This window comes from Athalia rosae, chromosome 4, assembly GCF_917208135.1.
Source record: "Athalia rosae chromosome 4, iyAthRosa1.1, whole genome shotgun sequence".
Taxonomy (NCBI): Eukaryota; Metazoa; Arthropoda; class Insecta; order Hymenoptera; family Athaliidae; genus Athalia; species Athalia rosae.
Window position 1 is genome coordinate 2,675,894 of NC_064029.1, and position 23,857 is coordinate 2,699,750.

General features: G+C 41.7%; 3 protein-coding genes and 1 long non-coding RNA gene across 9 annotated transcripts; 2 read left to right on the top strand and 2 right to left on the bottom strand.

Annotated features, from left to right (window-relative positions):
* Positions 1-10: 10 nt before the first annotated feature.
* On the bottom strand, positions 11-6,417 carry LOC105690262 (ubiquitin-protein ligase E3C). 3 transcript variants are annotated; one of them, XR_007277993.1, is made up of 7 exons: positions 6,379-6,417; positions 5,971-6,072; positions 4,188-5,880; positions 3,537-4,075; positions 1,369-3,422; positions 382-1,313; positions 11-134 (listed from the first exon to the last, which is right to left on the bottom strand). XR_007277993.1 is itself a non-coding variant. In XM_048653879.1 (7 exons), exons 4-7 carry the CDS (start codon positions 4,601-4,603, stop codon positions 1,146-1,148), a joined length of 3,177 nt encoding a protein of 1,058 aa, XP_048509836.1. In that variant the 5' UTR covers positions 4,604-5,510; positions 5,611-5,880; positions 5,971-6,072; positions 6,379-6,417; the 3' UTR covers positions 11-1,145. The 3 variants fall into 3 exon arrangements, 2 of the variants coding, with proteins under 2 accessions (XP_048509836.1, XP_048509837.1); XM_048653879.1 differs by having other exon boundaries at positions 11-1,313; positions 4,188-5,510; positions 5,611-5,880; XM_048653880.1 differs by having other exon boundaries at positions 11-1,313; positions 4,188-4,678; positions 4,819-5,880.
* Positions 6,180-10,821, bottom strand: LOC105690263 (protein pigeon). The gene is made up of 10 exons (XM_012407907.3): positions 10,689-10,821; positions 10,114-10,250; positions 9,719-10,040; positions 9,270-9,532; positions 7,904-9,147; positions 7,433-7,777; positions 7,090-7,304; positions 6,784-6,987; positions 6,632-6,703; positions 6,180-6,544 (listed from the first exon to the last, which is right to left on the bottom strand). Exons 1-10 carry the CDS (start codon positions 10,744-10,746, stop codon positions 6,474-6,476), a joined length of 2,931 nt encoding a protein of 976 aa, XP_012263330.2. The 5' UTR covers positions 10,747-10,821; the 3' UTR covers positions 6,180-6,473.
* Positions 10,512-17,197, top strand: LOC125500610. 4 transcript variants are annotated; one of them, XR_007277994.1, is made up of 7 exons: positions 10,512-10,655; positions 10,777-11,005; positions 11,083-12,539; positions 12,625-15,125; positions 15,284-16,413; positions 16,694-16,878; positions 17,041-17,197. It is a non-coding gene; the product is annotated as an uncharacterized LOC125500610 (long non-coding RNA). The 4 variants fall into 4 exon arrangements; XR_007277996.1 differs by lacking the exon at positions 10,512-10,655 and having other exon boundaries at positions 10,782-10,907; positions 10,971-11,005; XR_007277995.1 differs by lacking the exon at positions 10,512-10,655 and having other exon boundaries at positions 10,782-10,907; positions 10,971-12,539.
* A 380-nt stretch (positions 17,198-17,577) lies between these two features.
* LOC105690264 (exosome RNA helicase MTR4) lies at positions 17,578-22,293 on the top strand. Its single transcript, XM_020854821.2, has 11 exons — positions 17,578-17,718; positions 17,835-18,238; positions 18,299-18,400; positions 18,477-18,719; positions 18,833-19,040; positions 19,136-19,402; positions 19,483-20,314; positions 20,394-20,566; positions 20,718-21,149; positions 21,219-21,756; positions 21,866-22,293. Exons 2-11 carry the CDS (start codon positions 18,120-18,122, stop codon positions 22,021-22,023), a joined length of 3,072 nt encoding a protein of 1,023 aa, XP_020710480.2. The 5' UTR covers positions 17,578-17,718; positions 17,835-18,119; the 3' UTR covers positions 22,024-22,293.
* The last annotated feature ends 1,564 nt before the right edge of the window (positions 22,294-23,857 follow it).

Sequence of the window (23,857 nt, forward strand, 5' to 3'; positions counted from 1 at the left end):
CGCCAGCTAATGAGTTGTATTTACATTATTTTATTATCATCTACATAAATACGTTCTCGCATACATACATTTGATACATTGACAGGCAGATATAAACTTCAAATATACACAATATACAGACGCCAGGGCCGTAACTGTAACAAAAAAATATAGATATTGTATAGGTATACTTGTATAGCATGGATGATTGATAGGCAGGTATTTAGGTAGGTAGGTAGACCGTACGGTACGGATACCGGTGTACCTGTCATAATAATATGACACCATACTAAACTCGTTTGGTATGGAATCCCAGTTTTAATTTGAATTATTAACACTCAACGGCTAATTTACCAGACTCTACTTATTATACAAATACACACCTATAATAGTTATACCCACTTATCATTTATTGCAGACACATTGTCTAACGTATCCTAATTGTAAGTAGTTGGCCCCTCGATGCAATATCAATTGTATGACATTGCCTGTGTGGCAACATTGGTTGTTCGCTGCTGCGACCCCAGTGGATGACCTGCCAGACTCTTGTTTCCCCACTACCGATTTTTCTCAATCAATAAATATTCATGCATGTACGTACATTGTTAATTACACATTACAAATACCACACGATTCCTGCGATCAGTTGAAACTTGAAAATTTTCTTTCGATGCAATGATAATTCACGTAGACACAAGCTGATCGATATCGTGAGGCATTCTTCTACATGGATTAATTATAGATGTAAATCGACGAGTTTTAACGAATCAAAATTATCGATTTTCTTTACGAGTACCATCCTTATCCCGCATCTAGAGTATAGCGTACACAGGTATGTGCTCCCATCGTGTGTCACGCAACTCTTTCATTACATTGTAACTTCCAATCCATAACGATGACAGTTTTTATGTTGCGTTATCACAATCGCCAAATCAGAGTTATCGTCTCTATCAACGATATGCGCTTTGCCGAATGAGTGCGGAGTGACTTGATCCCATCCCCACAGCCCGCAATCTTCCTCACACTTCTAGGCACTCGAAATATCACCAAGGACCATTTGCAAAGTCGAGTACATTGCGATTATCGTCGCGTGGGTTGATTTTTTTCTTTTTTTAATCAAGGAGGAGTGAACCAACGTCACGGCTTCAGCGGATTCAATTGGTAACTTAGCTAAGTTCGAATCCCGCACCCGCTTGTATTGCGTAGAGAAGCTTTTCTCTGAGAGTTTTTTCGTCCGGGAATTCCGGAAGTTTCAAGAGGTTCATGCAGGTGCTCGAAGTAGGCAAACGATCGACGCTACCCGCGTGCTGAATGCAGAAAGGGGGGTCCAGCTCCTAAAAAAAATCACAAGAATGAAGACCTGGTCTTTTTTAGAATGAATCTTGTTACCTTAAATCCCAGGAGCGGCGGTCTGCTACAGCTGGTAACAAATTTGAGTAGCTGACTCCTTTGTTGATCGGTGAACTCGTCAACGATTTTCCAAAAGGTAGTTATTGTTGGATGATCGGGGCCATATCCTCCGGTGTAATTTGTGTGTAGCTTAAGGTCGTGGACATCAACCGGTATCTGAGCACCAGATATCAGCACCTGGAGCTCCTTGTTGTTGAACATTTGTAGCCAATCGAGCGATACGACGTTGCTGATTCCCTGCTTGAACGCATAACACTGTGCACGTATTTGCTTGTTCAATTTGTAATCGGCCATCAGATGAATGTATTCGATTCGGTTGTGGGAGGTCACCGTGATGTTGGCACCTCCAGGTTTCAATTCATCGACTCGTCTCTCCCCGAGCTCGTCGGACAACACCGTGAAATCCAGCCCCAACTCGGTTACATCGCCCTGGTAACTCTTGAGATACAATAAGTTCCGGTACATTATAGGGTCGAGGGATGCCAGGTGGTGAACATCGACATCGGCTTGCCTGCCGACGATCTTAGAGAGAAAGAACTCCGCAAACGGCAACTCAACGAGTAGATTTTCGTAGAGTGCTTTGCCCAGAATGCGACCTATGAAGTAGTAATGTTTCGGGAAATCGTCGACGAGGAGATGTACCGTCGGATTTGGATACAACATGTTGTCCTTCGTGAGTCGGAAGAATCCGCGATTCGGATCAAAACTAGTTTTCAGTAACTCTGAAAGAAATTCGCGGAAGAGACCTCCCCCATCGACGCCAGCTTCCTCGAGACCAGCGGTATTCACCAACTGCACCCTCATTTTCAACCTCAGCTCGGACTCGTTCTCCGGAGATAGCTTGTCGAACGCGTCTTCGTAGAGGTAGTTTCGTCTGACTGCTATCTGTATGTAAGGACCGCGCATGAAATTTGTCCATTCTCCTTGCTGTTCCTCCTTGTCGTGATTCAAGAGCGATTGAAACACGACTACGCGATCGTTGAAAGGCACGACGAATGGTATCTCTCGCAGCAAGGTGAGCGTCCGCACCTCTTTCGTTGACCATGGTGGGCCCTCTTCAAGATCCTCGCGGGTGAACGACCTCAAACCTTGGAAGGGCACGTAGCCTCGCAGCCTGCGCCGGCGAAAGGTGAAGTCTTGGGGCTTGTCCAAGGGTATGACGATGTTGGAAGCTATCCAATGACCCTCGGGGCAGAATTGTTTCCTGAGATCGCGCGTGTGAAGCTGCCGGAGCAGACCGACTGTGACTTTGAACAAATGTGCCCACATTTGCGTGTTTTGTTGATTGTGTCCGGTCGAGGAAGCCCCGAGTACCGCGGTCTTGTAATCATCCCGTACCGTTGGTCTCGTATCGGGGAAGGCGAGCTCCACCAAGCCCAGGCAGATGCCCTTCAAGTGAGCAGACAGTGGCACCAGATCCGCGGTAGTAAAGGGCATTGTTTGTTGAACCGACCCAGGCATTGTCGCGCCAACCTCGATTCCGTCGTTGAAGAACTCTGTGTCGTGGAGCGTAGCGATCAACAGGCTAAACAGTGAGCAAAAAACGGCGAGAAGCGACACGATGTTCTTCGTATCCTCAGCGTTTAAAGCTATGCCACGCGATACCACCTGTACAAGGGGGGTTGTGCCTCCGAATAAAGACGTCTGAGAGACTGAGAGTAGAGCGGTCCAAAGGTGTCGAAGGAACGAAGGTTTGAACGCGAGCATGTACAGTAGCTTGTACTTGGGCACGGCCAGCTTATTGGTTATCAAAAGATTGTGGCAAAGCTGGCAAAGGGCACGGAGTACGAGAGGATCCTCGCTTTGGTCCACAGCCATCAGTATGCCATGCACGCGATTCTCGGCGTTCAACATCTCTATACATCGCTGGAGAATGTCAGCCTCACCCTGATCCGTCATATCCGTGTCCTCGTCGCTATCTGATTCCTCGGTAAATGTGAGGCATTGCTCCGCAGGTGACGGGGTTATCGTCGAGCTCAGCGAGGCCAGGACTTGAAGATAGTTGGTCAGTGTGTCTCGTGATTTGCCAGGCTCTGTACAATCCCGTGAAACATCATATGAGCAGAATAAATCAAGCGAGTAGAAAATATGGAGGATGAACCATTCGAAGTATGATAGAATAAAATATAACACTAGTCCTTGCTTACCAAATCCCTGTGGTTCTAACGACAGTACACCATAAAGTAGGCAGAGCGTTGGTTCGCTGGCAAGCCTGTTGATGCAATCGATCAATTGTCTGTAAGGAAGCTCGTGGAACGTCGACAAAGCGGGCAGAACGAGCATTTTTATTGGGTCCGACATCCGCGGCATAAGGATGTTGCGACAAAACTCCTCAAGTATTATAATTGAAGATTCGTTGTTATTTTCCATGTTGTAAATAAGTCTAAGAGGTCGTTTGAGCATGTCCAAGAGACATGCGGCCATCGGGGTCGGTGGTACAGGAGATGCTTCTAACAACGGCGGTATTTTTTCGTCGAGCAACTTTCTCAATTGTACAAAGTATCTGTTCTTCGACAAGTAAACGAATATACCAAGCAAATGGGGGTTGCTTCCTTCTTTCAGAATCCTTTCATTATTTTCTTTATCTGTGAATACCTCCAGTACTCGGAGAGGCACGGCCATGGAACGAGACTGTTCTGCAGAAACCATGTCAGCTATTTGCCGCATCGATAATCTGAGAATCCAGCTGAAACATTCATAATACTCAAGCATTTAATTTTCAACGATATTAATCAGATTGCTACATAGGTAACGGCCACTGACGATCATCTTTTCCAACTTTATAATTTTATACGTACCGTAATCGCCATGACCATTCAGCAGAGGTACTGGTTAATTGCTTTATTTTCTCATGGTGCTTCAGGACATGCCTGAGTACCCATATTAATCTGGCGGCATCCAAGGCCTTGTCAAAGAAATATAATAATCTTTTCAGCAAGGGAATGATTTCTTCCAAACTTGGCTGCTTGTTTGCCAACAACTGCTGAGCCTTGTCGAAATTTTGCCTTTCGTGCTTACGTTTTAATTGTCTGGCGACAAACTGACGGATTTGAGCTTGTATTTTAAGAGCAGCATCGTGTCTCTGACGTTGTTGTTCACGTTTCAAACGTTCCAATTGAGCATGTTGCAGGAGTGCAGCTTTTTCATCTCTACGACTAGCGCCAGCCAAATTTTGTTGAGGTTTGCGCCTATAGTCACCTTCGAAGCTAAACATGGCGGTGAATATCCAGAGCCAACTCGCTGTACGTTAGATCCTTTCAGGACTGTTCTAAAGTCAACAACTTATGTTCTACAGTATAAAATTGCTAGTTGAAATCATATCGTCGATCGTAATCTTGTGCGGTAACTTGCCAATGAACTTCACATAGTTATAATCGCCTAAATCATTGTGACTGTTCATTGACCGTGAACTTTACCTGAGCAACTTACAGATTTGATTATCAAATATTCCACAGGGTCAGACATTAGATACGTTTCAGTGGCTTATTGATATACGTATAGATACTCCATTGGGTACGACTCCATTGAAATTATTTGCAAGTTATGTGCCGTTATTCTTTCAATCCAAACACTTTGTATTTCCTACTTTCTGATCTGTTTTCATCACCCTTTCTGCTCCTGAGTTCTCGTCGGCAAGGTTATGCCCACAGCCGTCAGTTTTCACCAATGTTTGAGACACGTACTCACCAACGTCCTTTTTTTAAGCACTTGACTAATTTAAACGACAACCCTAATATTCTGCTGTCTTCGACTAAATAATTAATGACAATCAATAAAAATAAAGAATGATTCTGTCTTAGAAGCACCCTGCGTAACACACGTCCAGCGACGTTCGTTATACATATACACTAGTCATCAAGAGCACGCCATATTGAAAACTACCGCCTAGCATTCTTTTCAATGAGAAGCGGGAACTATCCAATCATCTGTTATCCGTCAAAAGTCAAACATATAGAAAAAGCTTTCAATGTCTCTTGGATCATTGACTGCAGAATTCTATTTCAGTCACTGCTTGCATCGAAGCTCTACGTATTCAATGAAGATGACTGTCCTGTAGGTGTAGGTTGCACATATGAAAGAAAATGCAATCACCATTCCCTGAATGCAACATCAGACCATTTCTGTTGGCGTTCCATAGAAACAAATACAAATTTTTCAGAGAACAGCTTCCTATGCCACAAAAACGTGTTGTGGATATACCCGGAAAGAGGTATCACTCACCTTTTCATCATGTCTACACCCTACACTTCTCTACTAAATTTTGGCTTCAAATCCACTATTGAGTGGAAACAACCAGACAATTCATTTCAGTGTTTGATAATACTCTTGACGAGATAGATTCTATCTTTCTTTTCATATTATAGAATAACTGACTGGCACAACTGGGTCATACGTCGATCAAGCATAAATCATGCAGAGTCCTGGCGTAAGGATGTTAGAGTTCCAGAAAATTGGTTTGGTCAAGGAGATCCAGACTATGTTGATTCTTCTCTGAGAAAATATTAGCCAATTATAACTTAAAGTTACCATCAACTATCTGTTTCAATCCATATAGAAAATCATAAATAGAACATCTCTCACCATTAGAGACTCAACCAGGGATTAGGTAGGTTGTACTGTATCAATTTGGACACATGCTGGTGACAAGTCTTTATTTGGGAATTTGTCACACAGGAAAATGGTCTGTGAAAATTTAATTTAATTGTACAAATCACGACTCATTGCACAACACCCTATTTCTATAAATGACTATTGATTTGTAAGGAACGGTATCTAAATATTAACTCTAATACTACAACTCGATTTAATTAGCCTGATTTCATAAGCTGACCAACAAGAATTATTGCATTTGCAGACTGTTCTCAGCCAATCGAGCAAAAGTCTCCATGATCACTGAGTATCTTGATTACTAGTTACCGATAGCAATTATATTTGGTAGCAAGTTCTAGAATTATGGCTAAATTTTTGCAGAAAATTACACCTACTTACTGAATTTTCTCGGTGGGATACATCATACGGTGTACTTGGATAGGAGTGTATGAGAATGAGAATCTGGCCCCTATCTACATTACGGTACCATAAAATCATAGAAAATCTTCCGTTGACGTTACCGTTGCCTCTATAAGCAGACCAAAGTCTAATTCTGTTAGACTAGCTGCGGAGTAGAAAAAAGATACATTGATACTGCAAACTGGAGCTATAAAAATATTGTATCCTAAACAGTCGAATATGCAATTCGTACCTTTGGCTGTCAACAAATCCAGAAACGTGTCCAGCGGGGAAAGTCGATCTGCTGATGGAAACGCAGCTAGCCCTGAATACAAATACAAGCAAATATCTATTAGATCTTAACAAACCGACTTGAATGATAAGAAAGCTTGTCATTGCATTTACCATTGTGATCAATGCGATGCTGTGGGATTCTTCCACGACACTGACAGAGTTCTCCAGATAATATATTAGTAGCATGTTCCCGAGCTCTCAACATCAAACTAACGGGGTGTAACCACTGATTGAGTAATCTCTTTGCTCTAGACCTCGGCAGTAACGATAACAAGCCTAATTTTTGGCAGACTCCAGCTTTCGATTCACCTGAATCTTAGGGTATTCATTAGTGTTACAATTAAAAATGACACAACCAGAGAGTGGACAGGGAATTCCATGACTGTGGCTTTGCAAGCAAACAATTATCAAACTCACCAGCCATAATTGCTTTCATAACGTCGACTTGTAGTTCAAATACATCTTTTCGAACGTACTGCAGAAAAGTCGGGTAGTTCAGACTTCGGTATCCTAGATAAGTGAAAAACGATGTGAATCCTTGAGGTAATGGGAACGCTGTCCCCTCTATGGCATAACTGTAGCGTTCCAGTAGTGTGAACAACAAACAGAGTCTTGATTCGTCCAATTGGTCTCTGAAATATAATTCGACGGCATTATGCGTTTGTATCAGTGTCTTTGATTGAAGTGAAAATTTTAGATTCACCACATCCAGCTATGATTCCATACACAAAAGGGAAATTTTAAATTACAGACTTCTTACATGAGATCAAATCCGCGTTTCTGTTCGGTTCTAGGGTCGACGTTGGAGGCTCGACAAAGCATCTGACAGAGTGAACGAGAGGTTTCTAATTGAGCGGCCACGTGCCTAGTGGCCATGGCATGTAGATGCAGAGGTGTGCAAATTCCTTGCAAGCGCATAGTGGAAGTTTGAGTTCCATGTTTAAGCAGGTGCATCGAAAGTTCCCTCAAATTTACCGATACCACATGCTCTTGTTTAGAGGCTGTACAACTTTCTACCTCCACAAAAGGCAGGCCAGAATCTAAGATCTTGCTATTCCCTCTGCAGCCCATCAGTTCCCCCATTGAAGCTGCAGCTACCGCTAATCTACAAAGACATCAGCCCCCTTAACACTTCACCATCCCAGTTCTTTACTAGTTAGATAGAAGTTATGCACAGAATAATTTCCTCAATGATTATTTAATTGAAATAAGTAATCTTGTTAATACTCACCCACCGCTGGGGGACATGGGCGTACTAGATCTGGAAAGTGCTTCTGGCTGATAACATGCCAATGAGACCATCAGTTTTTCGGCAACCTGACTTGGCTTGAATCTGGGTTTATCTCCGATACACCTACCTAACTGATCCCAAAGTCGGGTCCAAAGATCGTTGCAGTATGGAACTAGCCGTTGTTGGGGAGACAATAACATGACAGAGGTATTCCATAATTTTTCATGAGTTAGTGTGATAGTCAAGTCATTCACTATGACCTCGGTTGCTATGCTGTTTTGCATGGTAGTAAAGGGCAGTAACGATGTGAGTTGTGGTGCGTCTGCAGGCAAATTTTTTTGCACGGCTGCGTATGAGCCAGAGATTAAAATTTCTTGCAACAGTCTGGCCACACTCAGTAGTTTTGGTTGTTCAGCTATTGCAGAAACTAGTTCCATCACTGATTCAGGATCATTCCGGTGTACAAGGAAGTAGTGTAGTATACCGAGACGAACATCGAGGGATGTTTCTTTGCGAAACTCCTCGATCAGAAATTCTACAGGGATAGTCAGCGTCACAAGATCCAACGTCGGAAGATCTACGGTCAACGGATTAGGAGTTGAACTTATCAGAGTACTATAATTCTCCGTGTTAATGAAAGTTCCTGTTCTAACGTTAGTACCAGTGGGCCCAAAATTTTCGTCAATTTTCAAAGCTCGCGATCTTTCACTAGAATTACGTCTCCTCTTACTATTATTACCGTCATTTGGATTATTAGTAGTGAGATCTAATAAAGGTACTAAATATGAAGTGCGCCAAGGCACACAAGGTAGAGGACCAGAAAGGATGTGACAGCATGGTTCGTGTGTCACACCTATTTCCAGAAGGTGCGTAAACGCTCCTTGCACAAATACGACCATATGGTGGTCTCCGTGGATGACAAATGTTGGTCTCATCAATTTAGCACGTGTCCAAGGGATTCCTGGTATAACGCAATGTATCACGCAGCTGTGATGTAACACAGTGACGGAATACGCAAAGTGCACAGTATTCATGTCAGAGAGGCAATTGTTGTCTATTGAATCTGCAGAATGATTGTCGGGACGATAAAGATAATGATGGCATATGCATACCATTCCTTTTGGGTCCGAAACAACGATTAAGTCTAACGAACAGTCGTGTACTCGTAATGGAATTACATCATCTTCGTAAGTCCCGCAGTGACTCGAGTCAGGTAGCTGTGGTAAGTTCAACGGTATATTCAACTGAAATTAATAATATCTATCATTAATTACGAACTAATTCTCACATATATGTTGCAGAACGTTAGGGGTCAATGAAAACAAAATTAGAGTAGCAGAGAGTATTGATCACAAAACTGACTTACAACTGTTTCATGGGGTAGATCGTCATGAAACTGGAGGCCACTCAATGTTGGGCAAGATCCAGGTGTTTTTTGTTGACTGTCGCTAGCTTCTTCCGTAACTAAGCTTGTCGGAGATCTGCGGTGATGTATGTGATATAAAACTTGATTCACCGAATCCCACTGAGCCCATATAAATGTGCGAACTAAGGACTCTGACTTTAATTCCTTCAGCGTGTATGTGCCGTCATTTGTATTATCAAAGTGGACGTTGTACAACATGACAGCTGCGTGCGATATTAAACATTGAAAACGTTATTCATCATAGCTTAGCAAACTGAGGACAGTCACAATGATAGGATAGGATTGCAAGCGGTGGTTTTGGCGGATTAGAAAGGTTGTGAGCAGTAACTACTTGGAAACTGTTGGTGAAACGATAATTTGACTTTTCGTAAATGTCAATCATCACTTACATTCTTGATGAATAAGAACCAGGAACTGGTCCAAATTCCTTTGTGGCCGTTGTTTGTACAGAAATTGTATCCTTGCCTGTTTACTTCTCTCTAGTTCCAAATTATTAATAGTTTTGGTTGGCGAACAAAGATCCACCACATAAACCCGATATACTTCTAAAGTATCAGACTCTGATGATCCTTCGTTGACAGTCGCACAATCAGTTTCCACTTTTCTGTCATCGACGACAATACTGGTCTTGATAACATAGCCGAGCAATGTGTGGTATTGATTTATGGTGGCTTGTACAACATTTAAAACTTGAGAGAATTTGTATACAATCTGGAAAAATGACACGCATTGGAATCTGAGTGGTGCATAAAACAAAGAGCCGATAAATGTCTTGTCAATTCACCTGCAAGGTGCCTTTGGCTCTGTCATAATGTCCAATCACGGAGTATGGCAAAGCGGAATTTCTCTCCGAACTTTCTTCTACCCATCCAACAAGCAGCGATCCATCCTTCTCTTGCCCCAGTAATTTCCATTGTTCAGCTGTAAAGCGTAGAAAATTTGATAATCTCAAGGTGACTGATTTTTGTATTACCCTAAAACTTCCTTTAAATTGCAACGAAGCATTCGACCTTCTAAAATTAGTTATACAGTTGTCAAATGATACTAAGATATCCATCGGTCATCGGTTCTAATAGGATTTGAATTTTGAATGCGAAAGCGCGCATTGACTTGCGCTAACAGCATGCGTGCGGAAATAGAACGGCGATAACAAGAAAGTAGAGAAATATGCAATAATAAATACGATATGCATGCTTCTCAGTGGGACGTCAATAACTTATCCTGCTGTTGTTCGTCTTGGTTGGGCAGATCTGTGAGAGGTGGAAAAAAGTCGTCGATGTACAACCCCCCCAACAATAATTACCACAATTTTTTAAAAAACTAGAGGTGCATACTTTTAAGAGTTGTAACATGATTTACCTTTAACCGCCTTATCGTCTAAGAGCGAGCAAAGTATAGCGGCCAGATTGTCCGTCATACCGGTGATACACTGATTTACTGTACGCAGGACTGACTGAACGTCAGTGCGTAATGCCTGATTTGAGATCGTACCACCGGTACAAGGTGTGATCTACAATAGTGCACTGATATCAGTGATGAGAAGAAAGATAACGAACAACAACGACATCTGATAAGCAGGTACGGACCGAGTCATGGAACATTTTTGATGATGGGGAATTAAACCCCCTTAACCCATGCCAGGGACTGGTCGGCGTAGTCGGCATTCAGCCAACGAGGTACCATCTGTAAAAATCACAGTGTCATGTGACCATTGGCGGTGGAATTCAAACTAGTTCCATGATTCAAATCCTAGGTCGCCTAGGTCCGTGATTCAAATACATGATGGATTCAATAGACTCGTTGACTAGAGATTATGGACATGGCACCGTGGACGGAATAATATGTTTTAGTCACTGACTGCACATTTTGAATTGAAAAAGCATCACATCAGATCTAATGATCCGGGTAACGAACAGGGATAACTAGAATTGATGCATGCAATCATGTAGTCATTGGTTTTACATCCTCAATGTTGTTATTTGAATATCTGGTTACTCAATGCCAACAAGGTAATACAATTAATACAATAATATACATATAACATGATACACTTTTCCACAACCGTGTGATATCTCTTCTGTAATCACGCATTTCTAATGTTCCATTTCAATACATATGTATGTATTGAACTTACCTACAGTACATCTTAGCATATACGTTTTTTAGGCACCAAATAATTACTAACAGCTCGCTATGCGCTCATTATACTGCTAAGAGAAGCATGTGTATGTGACTAAATGTTAAAAATAAGCGGGATCTAAAAGGTACGGCACCATGAATCACAGTTGCTTTTTTCATCTGGTTCAAAATTATACCTCCACAAAAGAGACATATCGTCCCCTTTCTGCGTCAAAATTGAGATTATTGGCTAGAAATCCTGTAAAGTACTTTTGAACAGACTAAGTTCTTTGAAATTGAAAATTTTCCTGTACGTCACAGGATATGGCTTTTGAGGGCTCATCCCTCGCCCATAATTCGAGATTTTACCCTTGTCGAATTTTACGACAAGCGATCTGCCTCCTGATTATTCCAGGGATTGGTTGACATTGAAAAAAACTAGATCATTGATGTCTACCGTTGAATTGAATTTATAGTTAATTCATGTTAATGTTACACCCAAACTTACACCTACTGTAAATATATTACCCGACATTGGTTGGGCATTTAATTGTTAATTCATGAAAAGAATAACTTATTGCAGGTGGATGCATGATGCATTTCAAGATCTGCGTCATTGCATCCTTGAGTGCTTAAGGTACCAAGAAGTATGTTTTGAGTGAGCGCGCCAGAATCTTTAATCTGTCTTGATTAACTTTTATGTTTCAAAGGATATGTACTACATAGGTACAGTCTTATACGTACAGTGAGAATTCTGGCTACTACACATGACAGGCACAATCGAGGCAAGATAAAGAGAAAGGCCGAGGCTTGTCAATGACACAATGCCGTTGCGATGCAGTTGAGTAGATGTGACAATACAATCTCACTTTCCTCATAAGATGTTAACATTTTCAATTATATGAATGATTTAGTGGGGTGCTTGTTAATTCTCTATTCTACCATTCCAGCCTAACTATGGATTATTTACAGCGACAGGTATTTCATATAAGTTTTCACTAATGCTGTCTTGAATTAAATTCATCGCATTAGTCAACGCCTCATCCTAAGAGGTTGATTCGCCTGCTGTAGATGACGCTGGTAACTGCTGAGGTACAAAAGTCACAACCTCGTGATACACAAGTTCTATAAAACAGGAAAAGTTATAAATCATGGTCAGTCGTGTTCCAAATTTAAGGTTGATCTGGGGTGATGGAATATAGGAGTTTGCAAAGCAATGACGAATTCCAATTATTGAAGATTATCACATGGGATTACCTGGTGTCGACACTCACCCTTCCATTTCTCCACCGGCAAGTCCATATCTTCAAAACTTTGGTCATATGGTAAGGACTCCGGCTCATCAGAAGGGTCTGCATATTGTGCAAGGTAAGGATGTGCCAATGCCTGTTGTGCCGTTATTCTCCTTTCCGCATCCAACTCTAACATTAATTCCAGCAAGTTGATTGCTGTAACATGTAGCAGAAAGTTTAGGGCTATTCACCCTTGTTCATAAACAGCGATACTTGTTTTGAGAGATTCATAATTCAATACCTATTACACCTATTAATTTTATCAAGCAGTTTCTCTCACCTAATGGATTCGCACCACGAAACACTTCCTTGAAATCCTTCTTTTTGAGTGGAGGTAAGCTTTGTATGTAATTTCTAGCCTGGAATAAAATTTGATTGTTACCCAAGTTAAAATGCGTACAAAGCTATTATACGTATCAAGTTAACTTGAAAAGAAATCACTTTAGTCTATAGCAGCATGATTCGAGCATGTTCAAGCATCGGTTATTGATTTTCATGGGTAAAACGTAGCTTTATCTTCCAGATAAATCAAATAAGCCCTTGAAAGTTCAATTTTGTTATCGATCGTGCAAAGGGTTGGTAGAATTTGCATGCAAAACATGTTCAATCGCGTATCAGCATATGTATTTTCATGCCAGTAATTGATTAAAACGGTCTTAAAATTCTTCCGGTGAGAGGAGCACTATACCTATATGGAGATATATACATTCAATGAATACACAGTACAGGTGCAGTGAAAACATTTAAACCGGAGGGATTCAGCATCGACAATACTTGGCAAAGTGACGCTGTGTGACGTGATGCAATGTGCCAGACCCTACACTATATTTGACTCAATTCCTATTTACCTCTTGGCTGGTAATTTTGGCTAAAGTATCTTCTGTGGGCGTACCACAAAGCACGAGCACTCTGGTTAGATGATCAATGTCTGACAACAGTTAAGGCATTTTGTTTCAAGCGAAACTCACATAAAGTTTTGCATAAACATGGAAATTTCTTTTGGACTTCAAAGGTTGCAACAATTTTATGGTATTTTATACTCTGCAAAGCGATCAGTATGTGGTGGATGACTGTCAGTTTGAAGGTAGCATACGATCGTATATATCTGTATAATTAGCATAATATCAACAGGTCATAAAACCACTCCGCGACTATTCGAACACTGGAATTCTCACACAGCATGATTAAACGTCTTAATAAATTAAAAAAGTAATGTGAAGCAATGACAGGTAGCTCAGGCAGATGAGTGAAACACTTCATGCACCATAAAAGTAGATAAGCAAGGTTCATTGCACTTGAGGGTTTGAATAACAAGAACCGTATTCTGTAATGAAATACATGTGATTGTAAGAGGCTTTATCTATATTCCCATCAATAAGAAATTCGTCTGAGATTGGGAATTCGGTAACACAATATGAAGAGTTAATTTGACATACATTGAAGCTCGAACTGATATCTGATGGACAATAATTAAAGTTCATAGAATTGCCTATCTCAGATTGATCTGAGTCGACATATATAAAGATCACAATGTAGAATTCATTGAACCTACCTAAATTCAATGTCTTGTGGAGGAGAAAAAATGTCCCGTTTGTGCAGAAACCTCATCATAATTATTTAGCATATAGTGTGTTTACTAGCGTTAAATAATTTCTGCACACTTACCGACTCTGAAGATATTTTTTGCATGAACTCGTCCCGTGGTGTACCCAGTATCTCCATGATAAGATTCAGTTGGTGGATATCTGCTGAGGCTAAGGCTCCACTGACAATACGCGACTATTGAGTATATCAAGATACAAGTGTACATCATACGTCAATTCAAATGCAATGAAAGCTGTTGCTGCAGCAGACATTCACACATATTTTCAAGAAATGTGTATTCGCATTTCATAATGTATGATGCCAGGTTTATATCAAGTATTATCTGTGGTACGCGTGTGTCGTATTTTTGAAAACTGACTGTAGATATAGCAATTTTTATCAATAATAATAAGCATCGATTATTTTCAGTGAGAAGAGCTAGTTGTGATTGAAGGTGAAATCATTTATTCAAGTTATTGTATTGCTACGTTGAAGCGTCTTTAAACGTGCTTGAATATGAGTATGCAGTTACCAGATAGCTTGCTCCAAAGTCATTCAATTGGAACCAATTTGAACCAAGCAGAGATAGCATATAGAGCAATAAATTGAACTTTTACCTATTACGTGCAAGTTGGTCTGTTGAAATGTTACGATTAATAGACTTTCAATACTTGCAGATTTGTGTGAGAAAGGCAATCCGTTCCTTGGATTCTTGATAGATCCTTAGCAAGAAAACAAAAACTATTGAAGAACAACAAGAATGTGAGAACACACATGCTGCTTTTAGGGTCACGCTGGCAAGGTGAATGTGTGTTAGCTATTACAGTCTTCAAAACGAAACGAATTAGTAGGAACCTATCTCCGGACGATTAGTTGTTACCATGAAAGTTCTTTGACCATATGACAGGTAACCCAATAAAAACTATTTGGCATCTTATGAAAGGATACGATCTGTTCCAGGAAACAACGTCCTTCCAGTCAGTAATTCAGCCATTATACACCCAACTGACCAAATATCGACTGAAATTCAGTGAATTTAGATTTATGAAATCATATCAAGTTGGAATAGACACATGAATGCACACAAAAAAAGAACAATAGAGATGAAGAGATCTAAGTGGGGATAGACAGTTTTCCGTTTCAAAACGGTTTCACATGAAATAAATACCAGTCTGGTTGTAATGCATCCAGTTGAGCATAATCTCTGGAGCTCTGTACCACCTTGTCGCCACATATCCTGTCATCTCGTTCTCTGTCGGCCTGGCTAACCCAAAATCCAGAATTTTCAGTTCACAGTCTTCATTAACGGCAATGTTGGATGGCTTCAAATCCTGATAAGTAATTGTGAAGGACAATTATCATCAAATAACTACCACGCAGATGAAACAAGCACAGAAGAACCAGCAATTTGGCGATGGAAGTTCTGATAGAAAGTCATTAACATAGGAACAAAATTGTCGTGAATTTACCCTGTGAATTATTCCTGCTGAGTGAATGTATTTCAGACCACGAAGTATCTGATACACTAGGAACTGTACGTGATCATCGCTAAGCTTCTGCGTTCGTACAATATTATTCAAGTCTGCCCCCATTAAATGCGTGACCAAGTAACTGTAACAAAAGCCATGTTAGGTCAGTTGAGTGACTACGAAGTATGAAGAGGTAGTGAAGTATTTTTCCCCTAATACATACACGTGCTGGAAGTCTGTCAACGTTGTAGATGGGTGGAACACATCAAGTAATCCAATCACCTAAAAATTTTTGCAATTATCACATTTTGGGTGCATGAACCATTAATTTACTTGAACATTTAAATCACTGTATGGCAACCTACATTTTCATGATTCATGTGCTTCAACATGCGCAATTCTCTATAGGTTCTCTTGGCATGTACAGCCGATTGGAACGGTCGTGCCAACTTCTTTATGGCTACCTTTTGCTTGTTGGCTGTGTCTACGGCTGAGCTGTAAGTGATAAGAGAAATATGCATGTATAATGCAATCTTTATATTTGTGACATACAGGAGCAACCTTTTCAAACCATTTTTCAAAGCTGGAGGACAATGTCAAGTTGGGATCCTCAAGTTACAAGTAAGTTTCAAATAGAGTTGTAGAGTTTTGTCTAGTAAAATCTTGTCATAACGCTCTTCTATTTTGAGAACTATTAGCAAATAGGCATGACATATCTCACAAATTACAGGAAAAATTTTCGACTTGTTAATCTAATCAGTTTATTGTTGCACTTGCTGAATATGGGGATCAATTTGGAAGATTTAATTTCAGCTTGAACTGTATGAAATATGAAAGTGACTCAGAGATTATTTTTGAAAATATCCAAAGGTCCTATAGCGTATTTTTTTCCCTCATTTAGAACTCGCAACTTGAGTACGATTCATGCACAATGAATTAGAATCAGCACCGCACAATTTAAGATGAAAACGGTTTTGAAGGACTGCGGTGTGACATACCAACGAAAGATTGTTGTTGTTCATCTGTACGATTAATGCTATCGCTTCTGTCTTTGAATAATTGCATTTGACAAGCACTATGAATAAGGTAAACCTCACTACAGTAATCAGAGATTGTTTCGCAAGACTTCTCAGTATCATTTAATTAGGAAAGAGTAAGCAGGTGCCAAGAATAGAAGGCCTGCCCCTTTTTCCCTGGCTCTTTTACGCGTAGCAAGAACAAGAATAAAATGAATATATGTATTTCCAGTTTGGTGAAAATAGCTACTAGTGAAATCCATGAAATCCTGACGCGCGACCGCGATTGTGTTATGGCCTATGCGCTATCGTGTATCCACTGCTATAGTGGGCGAGATAAGCCTGAGAAGCGAGGAAACGACGAGCAGGTACGGATACCTGTGGGAATGGTTAAACGGTACATGGTTACACAATGAGTATAAGCATTGTTCGATTGTGTCGTAAGCGCAGTTGAGAAAATCTTACCAAACCTGCCCGTAAGCCCCCGAACCAACTGGTGTTAACATTTGATAACGTTCCGGGACTTCCCATTCTGTTCTATTAATTTCAATCTTGTGGAATCGCGGCATAGTCGAGGTATGCAGATATTTCGTCGCACCTACTTATTCGAATACCAAGGGCATTTATGGAGCAAAACTGCAAGGAAACAGAGAAGAGAAAAATAAACCGTATTTATATTCAACAATCAGCGGGGTAATTCAGACACCACCAAACCCGCGGTCATATCCAAATTCCAAGGTGCTGCAACGCAACAGTACTCTGGCAATGAACTGCAACAACCCGAATATTAGCACCAAGATCCGGTCTGATTTGGAGATGGTGGGGTACTATTGTGAATCGTACCATCGAAGCAATTAGAGTCTGAATTCGTTGCTATCGACGCTGCGGTGGACCAGCGGTTGACTATGCAGTGAGCACTTCAAAGATGTTTCTTGCAACATTATCGACGGAATGTCACGAAATTATTTGATAAGTCTATAAAACTAACATAAAATAGTGTATTTATTTTTGTCTTTCGGTCTCAAGCCTGCTTTCAGTTACTTTCCTCACGTCAGATACTGTTTATATAACGAATAAGTGGAAAAAAACTTCAATTTTCATTAATTTGTCATGTACCAAATGGCAAAATCGGACTCCCGCAAGGTTGACTGACTTCCCAACCGTGGTAATCGTTGCTTGGAGTTGGTTTGACACCCCACAATGTATTCTGGAGTCTCTGGTGTTGATTCGTGCTCGCCGCATGTGCTGTGAAATCAGTGCGTGGAGTGTTCCAATGCTGTTTACTGTTGATCCTGATCAAGGGTAGTGTTTATGATGGCTGATTTTAGCGACGATCTCTTCCAAGTCTTCGAAGAAAATAACGAGGATGTTGTACAGCCGCCAAACGAAACTGACCCCGCTACAGAATTGTCGGGTATCGAGAAAATTAAGTAAGTTGTATCGCCTACGTTTAACCTTACACCCTCGTGATTGTATGTACTAACTTTTAGGAACGAAGACTCTAAGGAACCAAATATCAAAAGAGGTCTCGAAGAGGATGATGAGCCTATTGGGAAAAGGCAGAGAATAGACTCCCTCACTGAGGATCTGAAGTATTCTATACAATAAAAACATTTCCATGTAACAATTTTCAATAGAAGATCCTAAATTTTACCAATTTAACTTCAGTTTGGAAGAGCTATCTCGCCGTATAACCGTGCACACAATTCAAACGATAGAGTCTTGCACCCACGAGGTGGCGGTACCACCAGGACATGAGTATGTGCCCTTGGAAAGGAAAGACGAACCGCTAGCAAAGGAATATAAGTTTCTTCTGGATCCATTCCAAAAAGAAGCTATCTTATGCATTGAAAACAACCAATCAGTACTCGTCTCTGCTCATACTTCTGCTGGAAAGACTGTTGTAGCTGAGTATGCTGTTGTCATTTTAAATTTCATTCAACTTTCTAGTTATAACAAAAATAACTCATCATCAAACACAACCTGAACATTATTAACGACGTTTGAAACGCACTTCCAAACAGGTACGCAATAGCCTGCTCTCTGAGGGATAAGCAACGAGTTATATACACAACCCCCATAAAAGCTCTGAGTAATCAAAAGTACAGAGAATTTTTTGAGGAATTCAAAGATGTTGGACTTGTTACAGGGGATGTTACCATAAATCCTACGGCCAGCATACTCATCATGACAACAGAAATTCTGAGAAATATGCTTTACAGAGGATCGGAGGTACCTTATTGCCCTTTTGCCGTTAATTTGTGGAATGCTGCAGTGGTCGCAAATTCACTACTGAATTGCTGTCATATTTTGATGTTTGTTTTCAGGTCATGCGAGAAGTTGGTTGGGTTATATTTGACGAAATACATTACATGCGTGACAAAGAGAGAGGTGTTGTGTGGGAGGAAACTCTAATTCTTCTTCCCGATAACGTTCACTACGTATTTTTATCAGCGACGATTCCAAATGCTAGACAGTTTGCTGAGTGGGTTGCTCATTTACACCATCAACCCTGTCATGTAGTTTACACCGATTATCGTCCAACGCCTCTACAACATTATATTTTTCCAGCAGGTGGTGATGGAATTCATTTGGTAAGTTGTTTGGTTCATTCGTATAGTCCTTTATATTTCCGATCCACATTCAAATTTGTAATTTTCTTTGCTTTCTGAAGGTTGTTGACGAAAATGGTGAATTTAAGGAAGAAAATTTCAACAGGGCCATGGCTTACCTACAACAAAGTGGCGATGCTGCTAAGGGGGATCAGAAAGGTCGGAAAGGTGGAGTAGCCTCCAAGGCCGCTGCCCAGACTAACATTTTTAAAATTGTAAAAATGATAATGGAGAGAAACTTCGCCCCTGTGATAATATTCAGTTTTTCCAAGAAAGACTGTGAAACATATGCCATGCAGATGGCAAAGTTAGATTTTAACACTGTAGACGAAAAGCGATTGGTTGACGAAGTTTTCAACAACGCAATGGACGTGTTGACCGAAGAAGATAGGCGACTACCCCAAGTAGAAAACGTACTGCCATTGCTCAGACGCGGAATAGGAATTCACCATGGTGGCTTACTACCTATTCTTAAGGAAACCATCGAGATATTATTTGGTGAAGGATTGATCAAGGCTTTATTTGCCACGGAAACATTTGCTATGGGGCTTAACATGCCGGCAAGAACGGTATTGTTTACCGCACCGAGAAAATTCGATGGCAGAGATTTTCGCTGGATCACCTCAGGAGAATATATTCAAATGTCAGGCAGGGCCGGTCGAAGAGGTCTTGACGAGAAGGGTATCGTGGTTTTAATGATTGACGAAAAAGTTAGCCCAGCGGTCGGCAGAGACATTGTGCAGGGAAAACCTGATCCGATAAATTCAGCGTTTCACCTGACTTACAACATGGTCCTTAATTTGTTGAGGGTGGAGGAGATAAATCCTGAATACATGCTGGAGAGGAGCTTTTACCAATTTCAGAATCAAGCGAGCATACCGGACCTGTACAATAGTGAGTATGCGTCTGTCAGTTCTTGTTTGCAGATTTATCGGCATGCTCTGATAGCACCCGGTACTTTTTCATTCTTCAGGGGTCAAAGATTTGCAACAACTCTACAATTCAATAGTAGTTGATAAGTTTGTCGAGGTATCGTCATATCATCACATCAGAGAACAACTGGATAAGCTCGGTAGCGAGTTTCGGCAATACTTGACCAAACCGGAATATCTTGTCCCATTTTTACAACCCGGTAGATTGATCAAGGTGAAGTTTACTATTATTTTATGATATCGTCATATCGACCTCTGCCAGTTGGCGATGTCCATGCCCTTTGCGGGAAAAACAACCCTCGCAGATTCCGAACGTTCCGTAGTCCAAGCTCTAATGAACATAAACATTTTAATCAACCTCGCAGGTTAAAAATGAAACTGAAGAGTTTGACTGGGGGATCATCGTTAATTTCAAGAAGAAAACCCCGAAAAATCCGATGAAAGAGAAGACCGTTATTGTGATTGATATTCTGCTCCACATATCCAGCGAATCGCCGGAGGGAAATCCTCTCCCGTGTAAAGAGGGGGAGAGCGGGGAAATGGAAGTGGTTCCCGTTTTACAATCATTAATTTCACAAATCAGTTCACTGCGTGTTTTTTATCCAAAAGACTTGCGACCAAGTGACAATAGAAAAAGCGTATTAAAAACCATCCAAGAGGTCAAGAAGCGTTTCCCAGATGGTCCGCCCCTGTTAAATCCAATAACTGATATGCACATCAATGAACCTGGTTTCAAAGATATAATTACGAAAATTGAAACACTCGAAGAGAGATTATTCGCCCATGCATTGCACAAGGTAACTGATCTCGCGCATTTTCTATCCACATTTTGTGAATTCCTTTGACTTTTCGACTCGCGTTTTTAGGATCCTGAATTACCGGAATTGTCAGAACGGTATTTACGGAAAGAGGAGACCGGAGAAAAACTGAAACAGGCCAAAGCTGAGCTGAAACGCGCCAGATCCGTACTGCAAATGGACGAGTTGAAATGTAGGAAGCGTGTTTTGCGGCGAATGGCATATTGCACAGCCGCCGATGTGATAGAGTTGAAGGGCCGGGTGGCCTGTGAGTTGAACGGCGCGGACGAACTTTTGATGACCGAAATGATTTTCAACGGGTTGTTCAATACCTTGAGCGTACCGCAGATGGTCGCTCTGATTAGTTGCTTCGTTTGCGACGAAAAAGGTGCCGAACTGCCAAAGAGTACAGAGGAGCTTAGCGGTCCTCTGAGGCAAATGCAAGACATGGCGAGGCGTATAGCAAAAGTTACAGCTGACGCGAAATTGGAAATCGACGAGGAAGGATACATCGGGAAATTCAAACCATTTATGATGGATGTTGTGTACGCGTGGTGCAAAGGCGCCAATTTCCTCCAAATTTGCAAAATGACCGACATATTTGAAGGTGAGTCCGAACGAGTGCCGACACATGCACGTTGATAGATAGTACCGGTCGAGCGACGTTCGAACGAATTCAATAGTATTTAGTCTAATTGAGTTTACAATATTCGCAGGGTCCATAATAAGATGTCTACGTCGTTTGGAGGAGGTTTTGAGGCAGCTCTGCCAGGCTGCAAAAAATATCGGAAATTCAGATTTAGAAAATAAGTTCAGCGAAGGTATAAAGGTGATAAAACGGGATATCGTTTTCGCCGCCTCGCTGTACTTGTAAAGTGGCAACGAACCACCGATTGCCGGATATCACTTTGGGACCGGACGAAATTAGCCAAATAACGTGGACATACATCTATACTGTGGCATACAGCCACATCTACCTATGGACCATCGACGCAACCTATTAGTTCTTTCGGATCTCGAGAGTTTATAAATAACGATTCGAATTTAATTTGACAAAATTTGTAACTTGCAGATTCGACGGAGACTCATAATGTGATGTAAACAAATAAAGAATGTGATTAGGACTAGATCACAAAGTAATGGATCCATTGTAAAAAGTAACGTTGAGTTTTCCCCGATCACTGCTGAGGTATCAATCCCTTCGACCCTGTACTACGATGGCCGTGGCTGTACGCGAAATGCAGCGCCAAGTCGACGATTGCAGCGAACGTCTGACCGTCTGCGTCCCGCCCCAAGGTACCGCCGGATGCTCCCATCCCCATCGCCCTCGCCCTTTCCGATACCTTGTGGCTCGACCGAGCATCCTTTACGTAATACACAGGCGGAATATCGTGGAATGGGGGCGGGGGTTGAATCAATGATATAGCGACTGCGCGCACCGGGAGGTTCGCGTATTACATAGTGGCGCGCGTCCAGGGTCTGGGGCTGCTCGACGCCCCTTACCTTTCATCCAAAAAACCCTGCCTGCCTCCCCGTTGCCGCCGTCATCGTCGACGTTCGGCCCGCGAAATCCTCACCCCATCGTCAACGTAAACCGCCGCAGCGTACCGGCGTATCCGTAGTACGTAGTAAAAAGGACTGCGCTCGCGCAACCCCTAGAACTTACGTCCGTTCTATTTTCCGGCGGTGTTCCTTTCGCTGAAAAAGTCGGGGTAAAAGACGGAGGGGTGCAAGAAGATTAGTTTAAATAATAAAGTGCGCGTTATCGTGGGTCGCCGAAATCACAGCGCGTTATTAGCTAGTCGGTATCGTTGGTGGTATTTGTTTAATTTTCGCGAAACTCCGGGAGAGGCCCATGCGTACCGCAGTCGGGGGTTGAACGTTCGTGGATGATTCTCAAAAGGATATACCTATAGTATTCTGTTCATCAGCGAACGTATTACTCCTAGTCGCGTCATGACTGCATGCGTAAGTTAATCGATTCATCGGTACACGCTCGTGGTTGAAATTCTTTCAAGCCAACCGGCGCGAATCCTGAATTATTACACGGGTCGCCGACAACCCTCCGACTGCTAGCAGCCATAACTATATAATATCGGTTGGTGCAGTGTTCCCGGTATAATTTCGCCTGAAATTAAGCGGAATCCCGAGGTGCCGAAGAGCTGCCATTAGCCGGGAGTGTTGTAATAGTTCAAAGCGGCCGAGCGTGCCTTCGTCGATTATTTCACGCCTCAGGTACATGCTCACCTGTACGCTGCTACGGGGACTTTGATCGTCGACCGGAATTTCGTTATATCCCTGAGGAATTGCCGCATCTTGGATTGTGAATAGCCAAAAGTAGGCGACGTAGTACACCTGAATGGAATCTGTACCGCGCCGCTAAATTCGTGAAACATCTCCCCCGAATCATTGCGACAGCATGGAACCAGCCAATATTAATAATCGACGCTGAATCGAAGCTCATGTGATATTTGCGTCGGATGGACAAGGGCGATTTGAAGGAAGGGATACTGCGTAGAAATACAAGGGAGAACGTAAGCGTTGCGGTCCTAGCAAAAGCTGCCGGAACATCGTTCTCGCAGCTACCTGCACACTACGAGACAATAATATTTACAACAATAATCAGTGAAAATGAGAATAATTACGATAGCGCTATTAAAATTAACGATGAAACTAGCATAAAAAAACCATTATGGAATAAACGACAG

Excerpts from the sequence above, each read along its gene's own strand:
- LOC105690262 (XM_048653879.1), bottom strand. The coding sequence starts at position 4,603 with ATGTTTAGCTTCGAAGGTGACTATAGGCGCAAACCTCAACAAAATTTG. Across the intron at positions 3,423-3,536 it reads GTTAGAACCACAGGGATTTG|AGCCTGGCAAATCACGAGAC; the intron begins GTAAGCAAGGAC and ends GGGATTGTACAG. Across the intron at positions 1,314-1,368 it reads CGCCGCTCCTGGGATTTAAG|GAGCTGGACCCCCCTTTCTG; the intron begins GTAACAAGATTC and ends GATTTTTTTTAG.
- LOC105690263 (XM_012407907.3), bottom strand. The coding sequence starts at position 10,746 with ATGACGGACAATCTGGCCGCTATACTTTGCTCGCTCTTAGACGATAAG. Across the intron at positions 6,988-7,089 it reads TATGAAAGCAATTATGGCTG|ATTCAGGTGAATCGAAAGCT; the intron begins GTGAGTTTGATA and ends GAATACCCTAAG. Across the intron at positions 6,545-6,631 it reads GGATTTGTTGACAGCCAAAG|CTAGTCTAACAGAATTAGAC; the intron begins GTACGAATTGCA and ends TCTACTCCGCAG.
- LOC105690264 (XM_020854821.2), top strand. The coding sequence starts at position 18,120 with ATGATGGCTGATTTTAGCGACGATCTCTTCCAAGTCTTCGAAGAAAAT. Across the intron at positions 18,401-18,476 it reads TCCCTCACTGAGGATCTGAA|TTTGGAAGAGCTATCTCGCC; the intron begins GTATTCTATACA and ends ATTTAACTTCAG. Across the intron at positions 21,150-21,218 it reads TCGCCCATGCATTGCACAAG|GATCCTGAATTACCGGAATT; the intron begins GTAACTGATCTC and ends TCGCGTTTTTAG.